At 36.3% G+C, this 25109-nt stretch overlaps 1 protein-coding gene across 1 annotated transcript; it reads right to left on the reverse strand.

Moving 5' to 3' along the window:
* Window positions 1-12093: 12093 nt before the first annotated feature.
* On the reverse strand, window positions 12094-24906 carry LOC139894390 (TATA-binding protein-associated factor BTAF1). Its single transcript, XM_071877645.1, has 28 exons — window positions 24776-24906; window positions 24423-24601; window positions 23624-23718; window positions 23161-23378; window positions 23021-23075; window positions 22838-22919; window positions 22401-22738; window positions 22214-22313; window positions 21532-22138; window positions 21298-21430; window positions 21117-21185; window positions 20756-20967; window positions 20427-20667; window positions 20166-20336; window positions 19650-20075; window positions 18913-19341; window positions 17512-17631; window positions 16431-17434; window positions 15085-15574; window positions 14936-15004; window positions 14749-14853; window positions 14407-14637; window positions 13930-14193; window positions 13798-13847; window positions 13184-13293; window positions 13012-13094; window positions 12638-12847; window positions 12094-12536 (listed from the first exon to the last, which is right to left on the reverse strand). Exons 2-28 carry the CDS (start codon window positions 24469-24471, stop codon window positions 12369-12371), a joined length of 6129 nt encoding a protein of 2042 aa, XP_071733746.1. The 5' UTR covers window positions 24472-24601; window positions 24776-24906; the 3' UTR covers window positions 12094-12368.
* Window positions 24907-25109: the final 203 nt, after the last annotated feature.

Genomic DNA, 25109 nt, shown 5'->3' on the forward strand with positions numbered 1-25109 from the left:
TTGAGGCATCTTATCCTTTTTCGTGATGTTACCCATTCGTTGGCATACATTATAAGTCCGAACGAAATTATGGGCATCTTTAAAGATCGTGTGCCAATAAAAGCCCGAGTCAAGGATTTTTATTGCGGTGTGGTTTGGTCCGAAATGACCGTCGGTGGGCCCTTGATGGCAATGCTCAAGAATTTGTTGAGCCTCTTTTCCGTACACACAACGGCGAATCACTTGATCCGCACCAACACGAAATAGGTCGGGGTGTTCCCAGAAATAGGACTTCAAATCCGCAAAGAATTTCTTCTTTTGTTGATAAGAAAGTCCTTTTTGAAGAATGCCTGAAGCAAGATAGTTTGCAAAATGGGCAAACCATGGGATTTCAGATTCCTTGTCAACCCTCATTAGAGATTTGTCAGGAAATGTGTCCTCGATGATTGTATCATTGAGTTTATCTAATTCAGGGTTTTCAAGTCGGGATAAATGGTCGACGGCTAGATTCTCGGCTCCTTTCTTGTCACGTATCTCAATGTCAAACTCTTGAAGTAAAAGAACCCAACGTATGAGATGATGCTTTGCATCTAGTTTCGAGAATAAGTACCTAAGGGCTGAATGGTCCGTGTAAACAATGGTTTTGGACAACACCAAATATGACCGAAATTTATCAAACGCATAAACAACCGCCAGGAGCTCCTTTTCCGTGGTGGTATAATTAATTTGATCTCCCGTTAGAGTTTTGCTCGCATAATATATTGGGCGAAAATGATTATCGGGACGTTGTCCTAAAACAGCACCTAAGGCATAGTCGCTCGCGTCACACATTAGCTCAAATGGCATACTCCAATCCGGAGATACGATAATGGGAGCTTGTGTGAGTTTTGACTTTAGAATGGAGAATGCGTTCTCGCAATTAGAATCAAAGTCAAATGGAGCATCCTTTTCAAGAAGTTTGGTTATTGGGCGGTCGATTTTAGAAAAATCTTTGATAAATCATCTGTAAAATTCCGCGTGACCAAGAAAGCTTCTAATGGCCTTGACATTCGTCGATATAGGTAGGTTAGAGATAACCTCAATTTTAGCTTTATCTACCTCTATTCCCGCACGAGATATCTTGTGACCAAGTACAATGCCCTCCTTCACCATGAAGTGGCATTTTTCCCAATTTAGGACCAAGTTTTCTTTCTCACATCGGATAAGCATACGTTCAAGGTTAAAAAGACATGATTCAAAGGAGTCTCCAAACACGAAAAAGTCATCCATGAAGACTTCCATACAATCCTCTACCATATCATCAAAAATTGCCATCATGCACCTTTGAAAGGTTCCGGGTGCATTGCATAAACCAAATGACATGCGGTGATAGGCAAAGGTACCGAAAGGACAAGTGAATGTGGTCTTTTCTTGGTCGTTGGGATCAATTGGAATTTGGAAGTAACCTGAGAAACCATCTAGAAAGCAATAATATTCTTTCCCCGCTAATCGTTCAATCATTTGATCAATAAAAGGCGATGGGAAATGATCCTTTCTAGTGGCATCATTGAGACGTATGTAATCAATACAGACTCTCTAGCCGGTAACCGTTCTAGTTGGAACGAGTTCGTCCTTTTCATTTACAATAACGGTTGTACCCCCCTTTTTGGGTACTACTTGTACTGGACTAACCCAAGGACTATCGGAGATGGGGTAGATTAACCCGGCGTCAAGAAGCTTGACTACCTCCTTTTTAACAACCTCTTTCATGTTGGGATTTAGCCTACGTTGTCTTTGTACTACTGGTTTGAAGTCATTCTCAAGGAGAATTTTATGTGTACAATAAGACGGGTTTATCCCTGGAATGTCGGTCGTTTTCCAGGCTATAGCCTTTTTATGGGTTTTCAAAACAAAGATTAACCTATCCTTCTCGTTACCGGAAAGATGTGAAGCAATAATTACCGATAATTGAGATGTACCTTCAAGATAAGCATACTCCAAGTGTTTGGGTAGCTCCTTAAGCTCTAGTACGGGTGGTTCTTCCAAGGAATTCTTTATTCGGAATCTATCTTTATTTCCGATATCTTCAAATGATTCCTCTTCCTTGGGAATTTCTTCTTCTATGGTCTCATCATCCGTTACCACCTTCATCAACTCATCAAAATCCTCATCAATATTGAAGTATTCACTTTCACTTATCGGGGTTAACCCCGAGGTATCAATTTCAAGTAGCTCCTGCAATTCATTCTCAACACAAAGGTCTATAACATCAATTTGAAAACAAGAGTCATAGGTGGAAGTGGGTCGTTTCATGGCTTTGTCAATGTGACAAATTATTCTATCGTTTCCCACACCTAGACTTAATTGTTCTTTTTGGACATTAATGATAGCATATGCGGTGTTAAGGAAAGGACGTCCTAAAATAATAGGAACTTTTGTGTCCTCTTGCATTTCTAGAATAACATAGTCGACGGTAAAGATAAGTGAGCCAACTTTTACAAGAATATCCTTGGCTATACCTATGGGAGTATCAAATGATTGATTTGCTAATCGAATACCCATCCGGGTTGGTTTCAAGTCTCCTAAGTCAAGTTTCAAATATAACGAGTAAGACATTAGGTTAACACTTGCACATAGGTCGGCTAGTGCATCGTACACTACCGAATCACCCATCATACATGGGATGATAAAACTACCCGGATCTCCCAATTTTGGAGGTACATTTTGCTTTTTCAAAATGGTCGAACACTCCTCATGGAGGAATGTGGCAGAAACTTCGTGGTATTTACCCTTCGAGGATATGAGATCTTTCAAAAACTTCCCGTAATGGGGCATACCCTTAAGAACCTCCGCGAGTGGCATGTTAATGCTGATTTGCTTGATCATATCTGCAAATTTCTGATATTGGCTCGTGAGTCTGTCTTTCTTCAATGCTTTTGGGTATGGAATAGGTGCCTTGTACACCTTCACTGGTGGTTCTTCACTTTTCTTCGATATGACCTCTGGTGGATCATCTTTCTCTTGTTCTTTTTCAACATGCTCATCTACATCAACAGGTACCTGCAAAACAGAAGGAGACAAAGGAACTTCCGGGGACTTAAGGGTCTCCGGGTTAGTGGTTAAACCACTTCTAGTAGTTATAGCATTTACATGCTCATTCCTTGTTTGATTGTTACTGAGATTCACTTGAGTATTTGAGGGGAGAGCACCAGGTGGTCTCTCTGCTAGTAACTGTGAGATCCTTCCAACATCCCTTTCTAAATTCTGAATCGTAGCTTGTTGATTTCGAATTTGCTGAGTTTGAAGTTCCGCATTTTGCTCGTACTTAACCATAAAATCTCTTAAAAGATCTTCTAAACTGGATTTCTTCTCGGGTTGTGGTTGTATAAGTGCTTGTGGTTGTGGTTGATTGTGTTAGAAATTATTTTGGTAATTTCGTGGAGGTTGATTACGATTGTTTAGATGATTGTAACCCGGTGGTGCATTTCTTTGATTTTGATTTGGGAAATTCCGGTTATTTTAGTAACCTGAATTTCCTTCGTGGTAATTGTTGTTTGAACTTAAAGGTCCTCCTATTTGATAACTGTTGACAGGAGGATATTTTCGGTTCATTGCTTCAACCGCCGGAAAGTCGTCAAAATTCATTTCACCTTTACGCAAATAACCTAAAAATTTTGCTTGCTCTTCCATCGTTGTTTGATCACAATCTCTAGTGAGATGAAGACCTTGGCACAATTCACACCCTACCCTGATAGCGTGCATTTCTTTGGTTACCTTCTCAATTTGCCTTGCTTGATTTGCAGCGTGAACTTTTAATGCAGAGATTTCATCGTTGCTTTCGACATTAGCAACCGTTGATGATCTAGAGAACTCCATCTCTTGATGCCAATTATGAGAATGTGATGCTATATCGGCAATGATTGTGTGAGCTTCTTCGGGCATTTTTTTTTTCATGATTGATCCTCCTGCTGCAACATCAATGTCCTTTCAAGTAGCCACATTGACTCCTTTATAGAATATTTGGACCTTTTGGAATGTATTCAACCCTTGTTGGGGACATACCCTAAGCATTTTATTGAATCGGGTCCAAGCTTCATAAAGAGTCTCATTAGACTTTTGCTTGAAGTGATTTATATCACTTTGCAACTTTGCTGATTTTGAAGCAGGGAAGAATTCTGACAAAAACTTGTCCATCATATCATTCCAATCTTCAATATAACCTTCTGGTAATGAGTCTAGCCAATCTCTTGCATCGTCCTTTAATGACCATGGAAAGCTTTTTAAACATGCGACCTCATCGGTGACAACTTTGATTTTGAAAAGCTTGCAAATGCTTACAAACTTACGAAGATGCTCGTTAGCATCCTCATTTGGGGCTCCACCGAATTGGCATGTATTAGTCACCATGTGGAGAAATTGACCCTTTATTTCAAAACCATCAGTCATCGTGGGTTGAATAATTGCGTGGTCTTGACCTGTTCTTGTTGCCTTCATTAATGCATCCATCGTTTGATTTGTAGCAGCCATCTCTTCCTATTCTTTAATAACTGGCTCTATGACTGGTTGAATAACTGGTTCAGAGTTAGAATCCAATGAAAGTGATTCTAAACCCTGAGCAAGAGATTCTACTTCTTGAGCTCGTAAGCGTTCGTGAAGTTCTCTTTCAGGTTCAGGATATGAAGGAATTAAATTAGAGTTGGAAGAACGTAGATTCATGCATCAATACCTATCCTGTAATCACAACACCACAAACAAACCAATTGCAAAAACACAAGCTTACAATAAAAAGTAACTTTTCTAGGAATTGAATTCCTACAAAAGGATCGAATAATTCAAAGTTTATTAAAATCTTTTAACAAAACCGCTTCCACGGTAGCGGCGCCAAAAAGTTGATGTGTCAAGACGTAACCTTTAAAATATAGACAATATGCTTAATAATTAACACATAATACAGGCAACTAAAACCCGATCATGCAGTAACTAGCAAGTAAATTGACCAGTTCGATCCACAGGGAGAATTTTGTTTTAAGGATTTTACAACGATTAATTATTCTAAAAGGGGTTTGTGTTTGAAGTTGTATTTTCGTTTAACGAAACAGTAAATAAATATAATGAATAACAAGAATGAGAATGCGGTGTTTACTTCTATGCTTGATAAATGACAGTGATTGTTCTTTTATAATTAAAACCGTTATGTGATAGTTACAATAGAGCAGTTTATATCAATTTCACAATTTCTATAAACTTAAGAGCTATGTTTAATCAACAAGATTCTTTCGTGGTTGAATTCACATAAAACCTAGTTTACTAAGATCACTCTAAGTAAACTACATGATTGTATATCCTAAATATCGTTCAATTAACATCCTATACTCACATATAGGTGGCTAGATCACTAGGTGTTGAAGTATAAGCTATGGTCTTTGATGAACTCACATAAACCAAGTCATAACTTACATAATTGAACTAGGATACAAGGTTGATTACAACAATGGATCTTTTGAAAGAACATGGTGATTTAGATTGATTAACTAACTAGATCCAACCCGGTTAAACTCACGTGAAACCTAAATTACAACAATCACTTGAGGTAATTTCATAACTATGTTGCTTTGGAACTTATTCAATTACCGAATTAAACACATAACAAAATCACTTAAGTTTATGCATCTAATCATCTAGATTACTAGGTGTATTGAAGTATAGATTGTTTTTCTAGTTAACTCACATTAATAGGTTTGCAATCTATATAATTGAAGTAATGAACTAAGCAAGCATAACAATGGTTCTTACGGTTGAACTAGATAATTTAATCAATCAAACATATATATAACTAGCATAACATCAAAGTATAGAACAATCCCAAGCCATAAATCTTACATTGAAGCAAACACATAAGGCTTTTAGCCTAACATAATCATAAAAGAACTAATGGAACAGTAAATACAAGTTGAATTCATGTTTAAAAGATATAGAATAATAATACCAATAGTGATGAATGATCCTAGCTTAATCTTGATGTTGAAAGAGTGGAGATTGACTTGTAGCCTTCCTTGAACCTTGAAAATCGTACTAGAACTGAGGGAAAATGTAATAGTGAAGGTGTATGAAGTATGTAACCAAAGGCTCCATTAAATAGGCTCAAAAGTTAGGTATTTTGGCCAGAAAGTGACCAGATGCGCCGCATCTCTTTGGGATGCGCCGCATCTCTTTACGTTCAGTAGATTCCAGCTAGGTTCTGCACTCAGGACTGTCGGCAGGGGACCAGATGTGCCGCATCTGGGACAGATGCGCCGCATCTGGCTTGGATGCGGCGCATCCCTCTCAGATGCGCCGCATCTGGTGCTGTTTTGGTCCAGAAATCCTAATGCTCCGCATCTGAAACTGTCGGAAGTTATTTGGTGCAGAGATGCGCCGCATCTGGGGTACGCATTTGGACCTGTATCAGCATTTTCAGGCTGTTTTGCGCGTTCAATCTTTGTTTTAACTTTGTTTTCGCTGTTGGTCTTCATTTATTCATTCACAATGGACTTTTACAAATATTCATGAATTACAATACATAAGTACAATAATTACATACAAATGGAAAAACTTTGGATCGAAATAATGGCAATAAACATGTATGATTTTGGCGTTATCAAGACTCTAATGCATAACCCTAAAAAGACATCGGCAGAGTAGTTAGACTCATTATAGATCGAACCATATCAAGTAAAGTTCGATTCCTCCGCTCCGACACACCATTGTGTTGTGGTGTGTAAGGTGGAGTGAACTGTGAGACAATCCCACGATTCTTCAGGTGGTCCAAAAACTCTTGACTTATATATTCCCCTCCCCGATCAGAGCGAAGGGCTTTAATGGTCTTTCCAAGTTGACTCTCTACTTCATTTTGGAAGATTTTGAATGTTTCAAAAACTTCATGTTTATGTTTCAGCAAGTAAACATAACCGTATCTACTATAATCATCAGTAAATGTAACGAAGTATGATTCACCATTTCTAGACATAGTTCTAAAAGGGCCACATACATCAGTATGTATTAGTCTTAAAAGATCTTTAGCTCTTTCACCTAAACCGGAGAAAGGAACCTTTGTCATCTTTCCACATAAACATGACTCGCATACATCAAATGACTCAGAGCCAGTTGATTCCAAAAGCCCATCAGATTGGAGTTTTGAAATGCGTTGTTTGTTTATATGACCAAGACGACAATGCCATAGATAGGTATTATTCAAGTCTTTCTTGACTCGTTTGGCAGTACAGGTATATACAGAATTATTATTTGAAATCATACCATGCATATCAATTTCAAAAATACCATCACGTGGAATAGCATTAAAATAAAATACATTATTCTTAGAAACTGAAATACCAAGGTGCGTAAAAGTAAGTTCAAAACCAACATTTTTCAAAAGAGAAACTGAAATTACATTGCTCGTAATACTAGGAGCATAATGACATTTTCCAACAAAACAATAAGACCACTAGATAGAGTAAGCTCATAGGTGCCAATAGCTTCTACAGCAGCTCGAGCCCCATTCCCCACTCTTAAGTCTAGTGTGCTGTTCTTCAGTCTCTTACTTCTTCTTATTCCCTGCATATTGTTACAGATGTGAGTACCACAACCAGTATCAAAAATCCAGGAATCACTAGAAAAAGTATATAACTGTATATGAAATATACCTGATTTGCTGGTCTGGCCAACTTTGCCTTTTCTCAACTCAGATAGGTAGGAAGGACAGTTCCTCCTCCAGTGGCCAACTTTTCTACAGTGGAAACATTCGTGTCTTTCGCTGGGTTTTCTTTCTTGGGAGGTGGTGGAATCTTTTTCTTAGCAATTGACTTGCCTTTTCCTTTTCCCCAAGTTTTCGGCTTATTCTTTCTCACCTTACCATCCCTAATCATCAGGACACCTGGATTGGAAACCTTATATGGAATATCCTGTTCAGCAGTTTTGAGCATCGAGTGCACCTCTGCCAGGGATTTCTCCCAACCTTGCATATTGTAATTCATTACAAATTGGTGATACGATTTTGGTAGTGAAACCAAAACCGTGTTCACAGCCAAGTTAGGTGACAAGGTAGTTCCAATTTTTTCCAATCGGTCAATGTAGCTTTTCATTTTCAAGACATGAGAGCTCACTGATTGACCCTCCTCCATTTTGCATGTTTGAAGAAGCTTATAAGTTTCATATAACTCTTGACTAGCCTGATTTTGAAACATATTTTTCAGCTCAGTCATCATATCATATGCTGTACGATCTTCCATTTCCTTTTGGAGGTCAGAAGTCATACTAGCAAGCATGATTAAAGCTATCTTCTCTTGCTCATCAAACAACTTCTGATAAGCATTCTTTTGAGCAGCAGTAGCTGTCTCAAGAGGAGCTTCGGGTAAGGGTTCTTCAATTTTGTTCAACTTCCCTTCATATTTGAGAACAATTCGCAGGTTGCGGTACCAATCGAGGAAGTTTGAACCATTGAGTTTCTCCTTCTCCAACAAAGAACGGAGGGTGTTTTGGTTTACGTTTTAATTGTTTGACATCTACAAAATAACAAGGTTCAATTTTAGTATTTTCGATATAATAGTTTAATAAATTAATTACCCAAGTTTTAATATATTTAAAAACAATTAATTTACGAAAGCCTAAGATCCACATAGAGGTTCCATAACTACATCTGTTGATCAGCTAGCAGTTATAGAGTCTACTGGTAGGTAGCGAGTACCAATTGCATCACAGGTGCAACTCTTAGATCTTTATGGGACCTTAAGATATGTGTAGTCTAACAAACCACTATTATCTATTGGCATGTTTGTCCCATCCTTGCCTCGAACTCAGATCTCATCGTGAATACGATTAAGTCGTCCAATTTGGAAACAGTGGAAATTCAGCCTAGTCTCACTCGTAACTGAAAATCCACCTCGTGGCTATAATTCGATTAGGTCTCACCGTAATCAAAAATAACGAGGAGTGTTTGCAAGCTCATTGGATGGCATGACTTAAATTTGACGGGTATTTTGAAAATGTTTGTGTTAACGAATAATGCATGCACACAAGATTCGCTACACTTTTTGTTAAAAATCATTCTAACCAATTTTATATATGTCGGTCGTGTTTATGCGTCTAGTTTGTTATTTTATTTTATATGAAAAATAACAAATACACATTGTGTATCATTTTAAAACATTTTTAAAAGATGTCGCTCATATATATTATTTGAGTTTCAAAAATAAATATTTAACTTTAAACTCGTTAGAGTTTAACTTTTTTAAAATCATCAATTTTAACCTTTGAAACTCGTTACTAGTTTTATTTGATGTTTTCATCAAAAACATTTAGCATATATTATAATCAACAATTAAATATAAATGCAGAAAAATAAAACACAACCATACCATGCATCACACACACATAGCCTAGCCCAAAAATCCTATGTTTGATCTCATGAGTCGACATGAGATCAAGAGGTCAAACTAAGGGTAATATCGTAGCTCCCACTTGATTCAAGAATCAAGTGAAAACTTGACAAACGCCATCATTGTCAACTTGACCTGTTCGCCATCTTCTAAGCCAAAAGCATGTTGTATTTTATCTTCAATCTTCATCTTGTTACATTTATTTAAATTTGAAAATACAACTAAACTAGTACTTTTACAAATTGAAATAAACTTAAATACAATACTATGAAAATGAAAAATAAATATAATACAACTTTGGCTTCAAAATGGCCTTTCTAATAATACAAATAATCAACATGACATAATATTGCCGTAATCAACAATCACAACAATCATACATAGGTCGGGGCATTATGAGCTATGTGTGCAATCACAATTTTAATAACTACATTATTAAAACTTAAATATGGCTTGTCCATGGTTACAATGCATGTGTATAACCATGGAATAAAACAATCAACAATTATAATAAATATTCAAGCCATAACAAATAAATTCAAAATTTATAACAGTGATTTTTTTTCCAGATCTTATTCGTGCGTCATGAGGTAATCAACAAAGTTGACTTTCAAAACCATAAAGGTTTTGACTGTTACCAATTCACCACAAAGCTAAATCTAAAAAAAATCACGCGACAATTAAGATGGTGTAAAAGCGGCTCGGATACCACTGATGGAAAATCGTGTGTACTTTTACCAAAACAGATTAACGCAGCGGATAGTTAAAATAATAATCTTTTATTATTTTATGAACAAAATTTAACAAGATTAAATTTTCACTTATTTAATGAAACATGCACACGATTAATCTTTCCCAATGATCCAGTTACATCATAATAATTGTCATGAATATAAAACAAAAGAGGAGTTAACGATATACCTTTTCTTGAATAATTGATGAGACGGGGAGAAACTTACGATCAAAAGTTTGACCGTCTCTTTGGATAGTCCACACTACACTTCAAACAACCGTCAATGGATGCTAGTCCAAACCCAAGTAATATTAATCAACCTTTGGTTAATATTATGAAATCAAAATATGTAATATGTGTTTTTTTAGTTCACTGAAAGAATACGATATGAACTAATTTGGTGCAATATATAAAGATTTTTTTTTCAAAATACCCGTGAACCTTTATGAAAAATCCGTGAATCCAAATTAGAACGAATATATATCATAAAGTCGTATTTCTCAAATACTTCAGGGGTATGTAATGTAACTTATAATTAATAATTTCTATTATGTGAATAGTAAATTAATTAATTTCGATTCATTTACTATTCATATGAATAGTAAATGAATTAATTTCGATTTACTATTTTGTTACTTAAGTAATATATATACATCATATATATATTTTATTTGACGTCTCTGTGTATATGTGTGTCACCCCGAAGGCTCAAATGAGGTTGGCCATATAGTTATATGTTGTACCTTGCACATTAATCCTACAATTGAAACATATACAGAAACACACACAGATTCTCTAATTCGTGATTTTGATTTCTTCTTGTCTGGAAACAAAATCGTTCTTGTCTTATCCCAATTAGGATTTAGGGTAAACTCGAGGCTTGTGAGGGGCGAAATACTTAATTAAGAAAGTGTTTAACGATTCAGGAACCAATCCGATTATATGTTTTCATACCCGTTTTCTTACATCTTACACCCAGTTGACCATTGCCTATTTGCCTATCCAATCTTGCTTGTGCAATTGTGCTATCTTAGATGTTATAGTTGTTTTATGCATCTCCAAACTGCTAATGATGGATTATGTTTGAATTTTCAATTTACCCCGAATCATGTATTAGTTTAAGATTCTGAATTAAATGAAGTGGTAATTTTGAGCTATGTTTAGGTTCTGATGATTTTGGGTTTTGTCATTTCTGAAATTATGTTGCAGTACTAGTGTAGTGTCAACGTTTATAGCCGTTTTTAAGGTTTGTTGTGTGTTTTTAAAGTTGCGATTTTGTCAAGTGGATTGTAACCTCTAACTTATTATTATTGCTGTTATTGTTATTGCTCATACTATTACTACTATACTATTTTACTAAAATTCACTCTTACAGTCTTACTATTACTTTATAATTTATTCGAAAATAGCATGCTAAAATTCAGCAATTCTGATAATATTACGTTGACAAATGAATAATGGATAACGTTTTCCATATACTACCAGGGAATGGGAGAATTTTTGGGCAGACGTAACTAGTGATCGCTTCTGACCCTTCTTTTTTTTTTTTACAATCAAGCAAAATTTTAACCCGAGACCTTTTATAAGGTTTTCCTTTTACCACTCGAAAAATATGTGTATGTTAATTAATTTTATGTGGTCTAACAGGGTTGTACCATTGCTATTTCTGACATTTTTTTTCCGTTAAAACTCTCAGAAACTGTTGTTGAAATTTAAACCTAAATCCTCTTGTAAAGACCACTTCTAAGATTTTCTCGTGAGAATAGCAAAGATCTCAAGTCTATCTAGGGATGATTAGCTAATCGACAAGCTATGCCACAAATCCGCACCTCAAAGACTTCAAGCAGAAATCACAGATATGCAAACGCCAATGCAAATCAACAAATAGTTCTTGGAAAGGGAATATAATAATCCTTGCAAGGGAGGAGGAAATTTTTTATGGATGATTGTGAGATGATATTAAAAATCAACGCTCGAGATCCAGCCTAGTAAATCCGAAAGTCAAGTGTCGTAAGTAACAATGAGTCTTAGACATGTAACGTGTTTAATTAGTGTGACAAACAATAGTTTCGTCAAAAAACAAGCTGGACGAGAACCTTCTTCTTCCCGAGTTACTCCCTATTCCCCTTACTCTATACCAAAGAAATTCTAAATAAATGAGCTAAGGGTAAAAAATGAAGATTCAAAATATGAAGAAAAAACTATCAAAAATCGTCAAAATCGGGAGCGGCTCAAAAAAATGTAAACTGTACAAAGCTATCGCCTCAAGCATTCAACTTGGCTAAAAACTGGCTCAAGTTATATTCTTCAGTGTATTGAGATTGGTCCCAAAGCTCTTCGAGTCCACCAAGAATGGCTTTTAGCCCTTTACCGCTACCTGGTACCTTTGATAATCCATCATTGTTATCAGAACTTTTTGATGTTGATGCACCCTGGAAAAAAAAAAAAAAAAAAAAAAAATTCGTATTTTGTGTTATAGGCTTGCATATTAGTCATTTGCCTGAAAAGGATTCAGAATTTAAAAAGTTTTTACCTTTTTAGTATCTGCTGGTGTAAATAGATCAAGTAATTGATCAGTGTTCATTGTCTTAAGACTTGCATTTTCTGCATTTATGATCGCATTGGCTATGGAGACTTTGAATTTTTGAAGACTCATCACTTTCTCTTCCAAAGTTCCTCTCATTATAAGACGATGGACGTTAACAACCTTCCGCTGTCCCAACCTGTGTGCTCTATCCATTGCCTTCAAGTGCAAAGAGTACAAGGGTAAACAGTAAATTAATCGCAAATGTCGGTAGTTTGTACGATGTGGCTCCATGGATGGATGTTATTTTTATGAACATAGACCATATTGACCAATTTATAAGTAAATGGGTTGAAAATGTCACATCTATAAATGATATGTACCTGATGGTCACGCATTGGATTCCAATCGTGCTCCATGAATACTAGGGTATCAGCTGATGTAAGATTCAGACCAAGACCACCAACTGCCAAAGACATGATATAATTAATATTAATAAATAAATTACTATAAATGTTTAAGCAAAACACTAAACATGTTTGAATCACAGCTTACCGTGAGTCGTCAGAAGCAAAACATCAATAGTAGGATCCGAATTGAAAGACTTAACAATGTCAAACCGCTTTTCGGGCTCAACGGATCCATCCAACCGCAAGTACGTCACACTGTTTGTATGGACAACTCAAATTAGAAGAACACAAATACAAAAGGAACAGAGAGGTGGCATTTTTCACCCAATAGCAATTGGTTGGTTTGAGTCAAAATTATCTTTAACAGGTCAAAAGTTCTAATTAAATTCCAAGAGAGTCAAAAGACAACAAAGTGAACCAAAGGGCCATTGACCTAAGGGTACTGAGGTTCCCCTCCAACCATGTAGTTATGAGTTCGAGTATCGGGGTTGCACAAATGTATATATTCATGGTAGTGTGCGAAAGTTATTGTGTTTCTCAAAGTTAACAAATATTATAAAAATAAAACAGACATCAAAGTCAATTTCAAAGCGTAAATCCTCTAAAATCATTTATTCATAACATTATCTCATAATTATATAAAACCATAATATACACAAAATATATAATTCTGAATAATAAATGTATCTGGTCAACATAAGCTGACCCATTTTGGTGCCATCAATACTATTACAGAGTTCAAAAAAAGAAACGGCTTACTTTTTCATATGGACATGAAACAAGTCGTTCTCAATAATGTCCAGCAGGGCCTACAAAAATTACCAAAGTTACAGTAAATATTTTTTTGAACTGCATCACATCCATTTACAGAAAAACAAAATATAAACTCACCTTATGCTGTGCAAATATTAGGACCCGGTGCTGGCCAACACCAACAGAGCCATCAGAACCTGAGCCCTCAACGCCTATGCCACATTCTTCCAAAATTTCCTGAAGAGCAACTAACTTTGGGGAGTGGTGCAGTTTATGAAGTTCTGAACTTATGTCAGAACTTGATGCAAATAGATCGGGCAAAATACGGGGAAGTGAGTCTTGAACTTTTCCACCAAGTACTAGCAAAGGATGACTGCAGAGTTTTAGTAAAAATTGAAGGGCCTGCAAGAGAAGACACACATGGTCAAAATGGTAATAAATATAAAAATAAAAAAATAGAAAAACTGAAATTGGCTCATGTGGGATTGCTAGAGAGGACAAGCAGATTATGCAGGTCAAAAAGTTAATATATCAAAATTGAAATGGACTACCAATGTAACATTTTGAATAAATGGTTTATCATTGCAGTTTTTCAATAATGTACCATCAAATTACCTGGAACACATGAGAAGAAGTTTTAGATGTATCCTTTCCTTCCCCTTCCCCTGCTTCTGTCTCATTTGATTGAACCATACTAGAAATTTCATTTTTAACATGTGAACCCGAAAACTGTTCATAAAGTTTAAGTTGAACAGGACTCAGGTCACAGTATCTATCCTGGATTATCTTTTCTGGTAGATCCGTCAAGACTTCATCCTTCGTGCGCCGAAGCAGGAAAGGCATAACCTAAACATAATATAATATCTTAGTTTAAGCAAACAACAATCAAATACATCATTGAAAGATACAAAATATAAATTAAAATTTTTAATAATAATAATAATAATAATAATAAACCTGCTTGTGCAATGCTTCCATGGCAAGTACACCGGCTTCAGCATCCTTGGCTGAACATTTAGAATCACGAGCAGCCACTAATGGCTTCCCATAAGTTGCTTGAAACTGTCAAAACCACCCAAAATAAGTTACATAACATGTTCAGAATATTTTAGTTGCTATGAAACAAAACATGTTTTTTAAGTACCTGTCTCTCTGTTCCTAGGAATCCTGGCATAAGAAAATCAAAGAGCGACCATAGTTCCAAGACGTTATTCTGTATACAAGAGACGATAGTCAGACCAATACTAAATCTACAATCCAACGAACTTCTAACACAAGATAACATTAAACAACCTGAATTGGTGTTCCACTTAATATAAGACGATGTTGGGCTTTCAGCTGTTTTACAGCACACGTGATTTTAGATTTTGCATTTTTAATTATGTGCCCTTCATCCAAAATACAATAGTTCCAAAACAACTGCTTCAAATGATCGATATCTTTACGAATCACATCATAAGATGTTACAATCACGTTATATTTCTGAAATTGAGAACGGAGTGTAGAACGGTCTTGGGAAGAACCTACATACTGAAGTGTAGTTATAACAGATGCATCAATGAACTTTTCTATTTCATATACCCAGTGTCCAACAAGAGTAGATGGGCAAATGATTAATGATGGAGGATCATCATTATTGTTTGATGCTCGGCGTTCAACGATGTCAGATGCCACAATTGCTGATGCTTGAAGGGTTTTACCAAGACCCATATCATCACATAAAATCCCATGAAGGTTGAACCGCTTTAAAAAGGCCAACCAGTTTATACCTTCCTGCTGATACCTACAGGCATAAACATCTCGTTTCAGAATTAAAAAAGTCATACAGATACTACAGGTTCACATAAGAGACAATGTCCAGGTAAAAAGATGTGCATAGTCTAGTTCACCCAACATATTATGATCAAAGATAGTATATAAATATCATATAAGAACAGTCACAATGAGGAATTAGTTTCAGCTCAAGCAAATAAATAAATGAAACTCAACTACTCAAGGTTGTAAAAGTCGCGAGTCGGAGACGAGTCAGGCGTTGAGTTGACCAACATTGACTTTTAGTAATAAATAAACTAGACATATATATTAGACATAAATATATCAAACATAGAACATGGATATTTCAAACATAGATATATATGGCACAAACTCTAATATTAAGGAATATAAACTTTTTGACCTAATATTAACTTTGACCGACTCAGGCTCGACTCGGCCCAACTCAGACTTGATTCGGCCCCAACTTGACACGAAATTTTAACGTTGACCAACTTTTAAGGCTTTTTTTTTTACGAGTCGGGACGCCCTAGTCCCCAGACCGACGCGTTGGCCGACTTTTACAACAGTGATGAAACTCCTCATTCACAATTATGAAGGGTAAAGCTGCTAAAACTAAAGGTTTAAGATACTGATTATTTAAGGCCTCAAAATTTCTCAGCATGTCAAATATTTAACGATTTGAGTTGCAAGTTTTTCACTTTATAGGACCTCCAGTAGTACATGTATCAGTCTGCTCAACACAGTTCATTCAAAAAACATTTCCTGACTTTACCTGCGTAATACACTCCAAATAAAATAGGTAGAAATTCCCACCAATGTGCATAGATCAACATAACAGAACAAGGCTATATTGGTAATATTACCTTCTGAGGGTCACCTTCAACTCAGTTGGGACAATGTAATCATCTATATGTGAGTTATCAACAAGTTGCTCCAAGAACTCTGCATCATCACTACCTTTAGACAATCTTTCACTTAAACCATCAGGAGGTGATACACCCCGGGCCAATGGAAGAAGGGGTACAAGGGCAGCAAAACTATGAGTCACACTCCGTCTAACCGAATGATCGCAGTCACTCATACACCTCAAAAGAGGAACAACTAACAAACGTGCATACGGTACCAGATCAGTACCGAGTCCCTGAACCAGCAAACTCATCAACATCCCGGCCCCTTGTCTAGCATTAACAGATGTCATGTCACCCAACATTGGTATTACATTTTCAATTATGGGTCCCATAATGTTGACTGTCATTGACTTAGCCATTGATGTGACACATCTTGACGCAGCTAATCTAACAGCAACATGAGAATGGCGAACACAGGTAAAAATGCATGGGAGAAGTGACATTAATTGGGTTCGTAATGTCACGTCTACTAAAGAACCAATAGAGCGAACCACCTGTATATTATTTATCAAAACTTGAGGGTCTTTAATGGAATCTATGGTTTGACTAATACGCCCTTCATCTCCTGCAGACATAGGCTTTAGTACTTCTGTAAGACAGTCCCATAGCTTAGGAAGCTTCTCAAACAATGAAGGACCGAATTTAATGCATAAATGTTTTAAAGCAGATTCTGATCCTCGTCTGCAAATAAACCCCTCAACTTTGGATCTGTCTTCAGTACCAAGCATGTGAACTTTCGGTTTAGTTTTAGTTGAATTGGTCCCGAACGGAAGGAGATCTTGTTCTTCAATAATTTCTATGGAACTCAATACTCCAGCTTGGGGAGTTTCAGAAGGATCCATGCATACTAACCCACAAAGATTCTTAATAAGTTTGTCATTTGGACCAGGCTTACGAAGAACACAATGATATATAAGCTCCGCAAGGGCCTCGGCAGCCATGTTTTGTAGTACTTCCTCCTTTGAAATGAAGCTTAAGGTTAATAATATGTTACATGTTTCGCATAACTAAATAAGATAAGTTGGGATAGGAATACCTGTTCTCTCTTAACTGAGGCCATTAATGGTAATATAACTGGATTAAGCTTTGCAGGAAGCTCAGACATCCAAACAACGGCTGCAGCAACTAAAGATGATACGGTAACGTGCAAATTGCTCTGGATGTTTTAAGAGAACAGGAAAAGTGAGAATACAAAGACACTAAATCCTTTTAAAAAACCAGTTAAGATGAATGTTATTGTTTTCTCACTTTTTTAGAAGCAAATGAGTTATTGTTGTCTCTTACATATACTTATGTGTCAACTATTTAACCAATAAAACTTGTTAACAGATCCCTAACTCCCTAAGTTCTATTTCACATTGAAAAGTAGGTACTAGTCAAGAGTTTTCATGAAGCCTAACTAATACCCGTCTCAAAATTTTCTTGAAAAGATGTGTGCTAGATTAGTTATATCACAACCATATAGGTATATGTAGAAATCAGAATTGGAAACGAAAAACCGAAAAACTAAACCGGCAGCGCCTTTATTTGATATTGTTCTCAGAATCTTAGTTCTATATATTAGACCAGAGGCTTTGTTCAGGATATTAATATTTAATAATTTTTTATTAAATCCCTATTCTTATTTACACTTAATTTAGTATGGTTATGTACAAACTGTTTTGGACTATGCAAAAGCTATACACTTGTGTTTTTGAGCAACGTGTTTTCCATGAAAGTCAACTAAGGATAGTCTTTAAATCAGATTTTGCATAGTCCATATGAGTTGTCGAGTTCAAATCATTGATGATCTCAAATGGATCAACATAAAAATAGCTACCAAGAGATCTGGTCAAACAGGCTGAAGGTTGGCCAATGTCAGTTTTTAAAGCTTACAACCTCCTAAACCATTTTATCCAAATACTTAGATCATGATTGCAATGACACTGTTTAAGTAAAGATAATAAGTGATTGCAGGTATATCTAACCCGGCCCATAAGCCTTTTCAAACTGTATTTAAATATGTCCCACTTCTATCTGAACCCGTTTTGATGCATTACCTGTAAGGGTGCAAACCAAAGTCCCACATCGGTCATGGGATAAAACAAATGTATGTATATAAGTCTAAGGGGAAGTCCCTCTATCACCAATTGGTTTTAGAAAAGGATGGACTCTTGGGCTTATATTGCAGGACATTGTGTTTGGGCTATACGATTATTACAAGTGGTATCAGAGCTAGGCTATAGCCCCAATGTGGTGGACGGCGCAGTAGGGCGCACCCCTGAGCGCACGCAGTGACGTGGCGCACCCCTCGGTCTTGAGCAGCGATGAGTGGACCCAGCTCTCGTTCGAGGGGGACATTGTGTTTGGGCTATACGATTATTACATTACCCACATTGACATTAAATTAAAAGATTCTTTGTACTAGCAAACAAGATGCAATGTACTTCGAACAAACCTGGACACATTTCAAGTAACCGGAAGTGGTCAATAGTCTCTGCTTTACAGAGACCACTTCATCAACACTATTCCTGTCAACTGAATCTTCACCAGCAGCACCTTCATTACTTGGTACTTGCACTTTTGATACAAACGCCATTGCGTCATCAGGTGTCAAATTTTCCACATCAATGGATATGGGCATGCCGGTTGATTCAAGAGCATTAACGAGCTGTGATGCCTCATTACGCATTTTATCATAGGTTCTAGAAAGTTCAGCATAAGGTAGTCGTGAACTTTTTGTAGGGTATGACGGATCTGTACATGTTAGCAGCTCCAACAACTTGTTCTTTATGGTATCATAGTTGCTAGAGTTGAGTCCCTTCATTCCCGAAAATCCTCTACTTTTCATCTCTTTAAACCAAGAAATCAGAACCAATGACGCTACCTAATTACAGCATTAACCAAATATACTAAAAACTATTACTATTAAAAAACAAAAGAATATGTAAAGTTCATTATATATCTGGCAATCAAAACCCATACACCAAAATTTGGGTCCGATGGGATTGGGTCCATTGGGTCTCGAGAAAGCAAAGGGAATGGGTCCAATATGGACCCATCTTTAGTCCTTCAATATGTTAAAAGGTCCAACTAGACCCGTTTAAACCCATGAACTGTTACCTAACCACCGACCCACCATTATCTCCACCCTACAAATATATGGCCATTAGTTGACATTCAAAAAAACCATACCTGTCGTTGAACTCCAGACAAAGAGGTAATAGCTTTCCATAACGGATCAAAAACAAACTGATCAGAACCCTCATGAAACTTGGATGCTAAAATTCCCAATGCAGTTGAAGTAACAATTCGAGTATTTGTAACTGACATTTCACTATCAGCACCTACTATTATTTTAACAGAACCCATTGAAGTATCTCTATTCCTATCATGAGGAAGAGTTCCTTCAACAGAATCTGACACCACATGTGTGTACAGTCCATTTTCGAGCTTCACAGCCCTCATTTTTGCTGCAGCTTTAAAGTGACTTTTACGTGGTAGTGCAAGAGGCCAAAACATTTTTGTAGCATCCAGTTGTGATCCATATGGAGTAGTTATAAGCTCTATCCATGATGCCATGTATGAGCTTGCAGCAGCTTTCAAGTCTCCCACTGGACACTACCAACAATTCAAAGGTAAATTTCAGTACAAGAACAAAAGTTCAAATTTTGAATAATGCTTATGTCATGATGATGTCAAAGTAATTACCTCAAGAAGCAGCCTCCAGACCCTTTCTGAGCACTGTAAAATTTCTTGATTTGACTCGAGCAGTAAATTTTGAAACACAATTCTAAGGGTGTCAACAAGTATAAACGAAGGCCAAAAGGAGCCAGAAGATTCAGCTATACTCCTCCTGTATTCAGCTTCGAGTAGCCGCTCCTGTGTAAATTATTAGTTGAACTCGGATCAATTGACTTGGATATATAAGTATTTGAAGAGAATATGTAGAAAATATTTAAAGAAATATACCAATGTACGAATGGCGGAGTAGCGAACAGAAGTTATACTGTGTCTCATAAATGGCCACAATCTAGGAGCTAAAGTTGACAGCATGTATGGATTTTCTTGAGAATTTACAGTGCGTGATAGATCATCAGCAAAAACATTATCATTTAGATCAAATCCTTGTCTTCCTTTAAAATCTTGGGCTGTGAACATTCTAGAAATCATCTCATCTTGAGAATATATTTCTGCTAGCAGATTCATCACACTGTAAAATACCAATATAATCTTTAGAAAGGTTATTCAAAACAAAACTGCAAATCTTTACAGTTATACCTTTAAGATGAAAAGAATACCTGCTAGTGGATGGGCTCAAATCGTCCAAATCAAGCAAAATATCCCACAGTAACATCACAATAGAATGCAACATTTCTCCACTAAGTGAAACGATGACAGAGGCGGTAGGAATTAACGCATCAGCAGCTACTGCTCTGACATCATCATCGGGATCTTCTAGGCCTGCTTTACAAGCAGGAAGCACACGGCCAAGCAAATCAGGTAACATCTCCTGTTTAATATAAATATCATATTAGCAAATTCAAGCATAAAGGTCTAATTTTTTATATTTAACCAATAGTGTCATGCAAATAGTAGATAACAATAAAGAAGTAACAAGGTGAGATATCATCAAATGATTGCGGATCATGTATACTTTACCTGACGCACAGCAACCATATATTTGATACCCAAAAGACTTCCGTGACGAATTTCCCATTCTGGTCTACGCTGGAAAAATCATCAGAAACAATCAACAGCATACAACAATAATATATTACATGTCTTAACCAACTAATACATTCAACTAATGGACCAATAATAGCTCAGAATTGACATTTACCTGCATTTTCAGCAAAACATTCAGTGTCTCGTGGACTAACAAAGGAGGCATGTACTTAAGCACAGCTCCTAATGCCTGTGCACATGTTTCACGTACTGGAGCAACAACCTGATCAGACACATAGTCTCCAAAACTGCAAACAACAGCAATCAAGAGTAACTCTTTTATTATGTAATTTCAATTTGTGAAAGATCTAGTTCAAAAGCTATATAATTTAACGAGTAGCTTGTGTACCGATCAAGAGACAGCACACACAAGAAACGAATTCCACAATCTTGAAGAAGTTCAGTGTTTTTGACTGAAGAATCCCTGGTTCTCTTAATCAAGTTGGCAAGCTCACTATTTTGGGGAAGACCTTCAAGTATATCTTCCCGCTCCACCAAATCCTTATTATCACAATAACTGGCTGACTGTGCCACATCAGCAGCTTCTGTATGAGGGTAGTGCACACTCTGCACATATGGTTGTGGTTCAACTTTAACAGAACCAACATTTGATTCACCATTTACTGCTCCAAGAAACGGATTGCATCCAGTATCTGTCATCATTTTACTAGAATCGGAGTTAGCATCTGTGCTGGTGGACACCGACACGTGCATTGGATCGTATGATGGATCTTCAAACTTTTGCCTCTTAAGGTCTGGCTCAGTTTCTTCAGTTGTGATCTGCATATTCAAATCAATTTCTTGTTCTCTCTTCACAGTAATTTCCATTTTATCTTGTGATTCAGCTAATAATAGGCTATCTGAGCTGTTGTCAGACATAAGAACACCAGCACAACCACCTTGATGTGTCAAGATTTCCCTTAAAGCCATTACACTGCCATGTCGCACCTCCCAAACTGGACACATAAATTTAATAAATACTACTCATATGTGTTAACAGAATACATACATTTAATAAAACAAAAGCTTACCGGGATCAAATATATCAAGAATGAGTTGTTCAACAATATTATGAAAAGGCCATGTTCCATCTTTTTCAAGCTCGGAGCTTTCTTCATCAGGGATAGCATCCTGAAATAGCTGAATCGATTATCTACATATACACTTCATATCCAAAATGAAATGAACAACAATATGACAATTTCAGTATTTCATTACCGAATTGGAATTAGGTAAATCAGGGGAGATGCCTTTGGGTGAAACCAATTCTTGATTGTTTGACACATCCGGTTCTCCATCTTTAGACCAACCTTTTGTCTGGTCTTTTGAATTTATTTTGGCTTTTCTTTTTAAAAGATTCCGTTCACGAGCACTTGGTCTTCTTGGTCTGTAACCAGGCACCATATCCACTACAAACTGCTGGACCGTACGTGTAGTTCTTTGAAGGTAAAATTGAGGAGGTATGTTGCTCCCTGTAGAATTTGTCTTATGCATCATAAGATCTTCATCTCTTATCATATCGTTTACATCCATAAACTGCTCACATTCATCCAACCCTATATACAAATATCATATCCATCCAGATTATACCAAACAAATTACCCAACTAAAACAAGATAAAAACCAATGAAGGTAATAACAAATAGGCAAATTACCTAGCCGTCGCTTTAGATTTCGCTTTTGCTTGGCCAATCTTTCTTTTGGGTTGCTAGCGAAATCGCTAGAAAGTTCAAACTCCTAAAACAGCATAATAGTTGCATACATCCAAAAAAATTATGATATAACAAATATAAGTATATCTAAAAGTTTAGCTAACAGGTGTCAGGTAAAGTTGGTACCTGTCCTCCAGAAGCCAAAAGAGCCCCAAATTCGAGCACTTTAGTGAGTTCAAAGCTGTTCAATTAAAACTTTAAGAACAATACAAAATTGATAGTGTAAATGGTGCAAATATAAGAATAGGTAAGATAGCAACAATAACCTTTGAAATGAAGTGCTCGCATTTATTTTGGGATGAGACTTTGGCCCTAAAATGACATCATCAACAGAACAATTTATGCAAGCCTCCTTCATCTTTTCCGCAACAAGATTACAAAGTTCCATCACAGTTGAATGTTTAAAACACCCAGCAATTGCTCCAATGGCATGAGCAGCTGCAACTCTCGTATCCCAATTTTTGCTTCGAAGATATTGTGAGACCTAAAAAGAATATGGTCAAATAAGCATTAAATAATGCATCAACTATTAGTCAAACACTCAAACAAAGTAATGATGGACAGCTACCATAAAATGTCCTTAATTTGGAAAATATATGAATAAGTATATATAAAAACTAAGTTCTGAACTTTTACTGGAAATTGAAATTTGTAAATAGTTCATTAATGTTTTAATAAGCAACCCATTTTAGGGGTAACAAAATTAAGAATTACGAAAGCAAAGCAGACCTTGTGTAACAGAGAGCTTAGATCCTGTGGATACAATTTTGCAATCTCGCCTATCTGGCGGGCTGCAGTGAATCTCGTGGATTGGGTTGAGCCAGCTTAGACAAGGTGAAGAAAAACGAATTGCCAAAACAATTAAGAAAATATAAACATTTATTATAGCTACTGACATATTGTTACAAGATCCACATTCATAAAACGGGTTTAACAACTAATTTCTGACTTAACCACACAAAAATTACACTAAATTCTATTAGGGCACTCAAGCTCAGCATTAAACTATATCAATGTTCGTTAACACTCAATATCTCATTCATTTCCAGGATTCTTCCTTTGATCTAACTATTCTAACTAATGTGCTCTTTTTATAGCCACACAGAGATAAAATTCTAATTTTTAATACACCTTATAACCAAGGAAAACACACAACAACTCTCTAACAGCACACGCTGTAAGCCTATACCCTAAATATTTTGGAATTTATATAAATTTCTGCTCAACATTCTGAGCCTCATATCATCTATCAGCATACTTTGATAGCTTATTAAAGTATCAATACATCTGACAACCTACCTAACATTCATGTTTATACCTTAGATCCTATATCTTGTCACTACAGCCCAGACCAGCAATACATGATTTAGCTATGGAGGCATAACACCCAACCCTCTTTATTAACGAGAACATCTTAAAGTCTGTACTTTATAGATATATTTACTGAACAAAGTATTAAAAAACCATCAGAGGCAGATCAATTATGAAAATAAATTGATAATCAATCAATATCATACATAAAGGATACTCTCCAGTAAAGTAAGTAAGCGTTGGAGCCGCGAAGATTGTTGCGCCATATCTTCTATTTTTAACTTTATTTGTAACAATTACAACATCTATCATTCTAACAAATAAACAACAAACAATATTCACTTCCTGATAAAAAATTATCCACATCCCTGTATGATAACTTAATTCCTCTCATACCTACAGAAACAGAAATAAAATAAAATAAAATAAAAAATAAAAAAAATCAACCTCAATTCCAAAATAAACAGTAATCATATAAAATTAATAAAATTTTAGTAAAGAGGAACATGATTTATGATTACGTAATAATGTAATTCAAATAAATCACGGAAATTGAGGATTTTGACGTACCTTAGGGTTTTTTTGGTTTTTGATGAACGAAATTGAGAAACCTAATGTAACATTTTATTACATATAATAGATAGAAGGTGACGTCATGACGATAGATATAGGTGATACTGGTGGTTGTTTGTGTATGGAAGATATGATATGAAGGAGATTGAAGAACGAGGGTTTGGAACAAGCAAATGAATATGAAGATAACTGAAACATACACCAAGCCCTCACTTTATAAGTTTTAATACAAGGGGAAACGACGACGTTTCGAGGGGGGTAAGGGTTAGATTATACGGGTCCCCTCCGACCCGGCTTTTTGCAAAGTGTTTGACTGGACTTTTGTGTTTTT

Source organism: Rutidosis leptorrhynchoides, chromosome 2 (assembly GCF_046630445.1).
Source record: "Rutidosis leptorrhynchoides isolate AG116_Rl617_1_P2 chromosome 2, CSIRO_AGI_Rlap_v1, whole genome shotgun sequence".
NCBI lineage: Eukaryota > Viridiplantae > Streptophyta > Magnoliopsida > Asterales > Asteraceae > Rutidosis > Rutidosis leptorrhynchoides.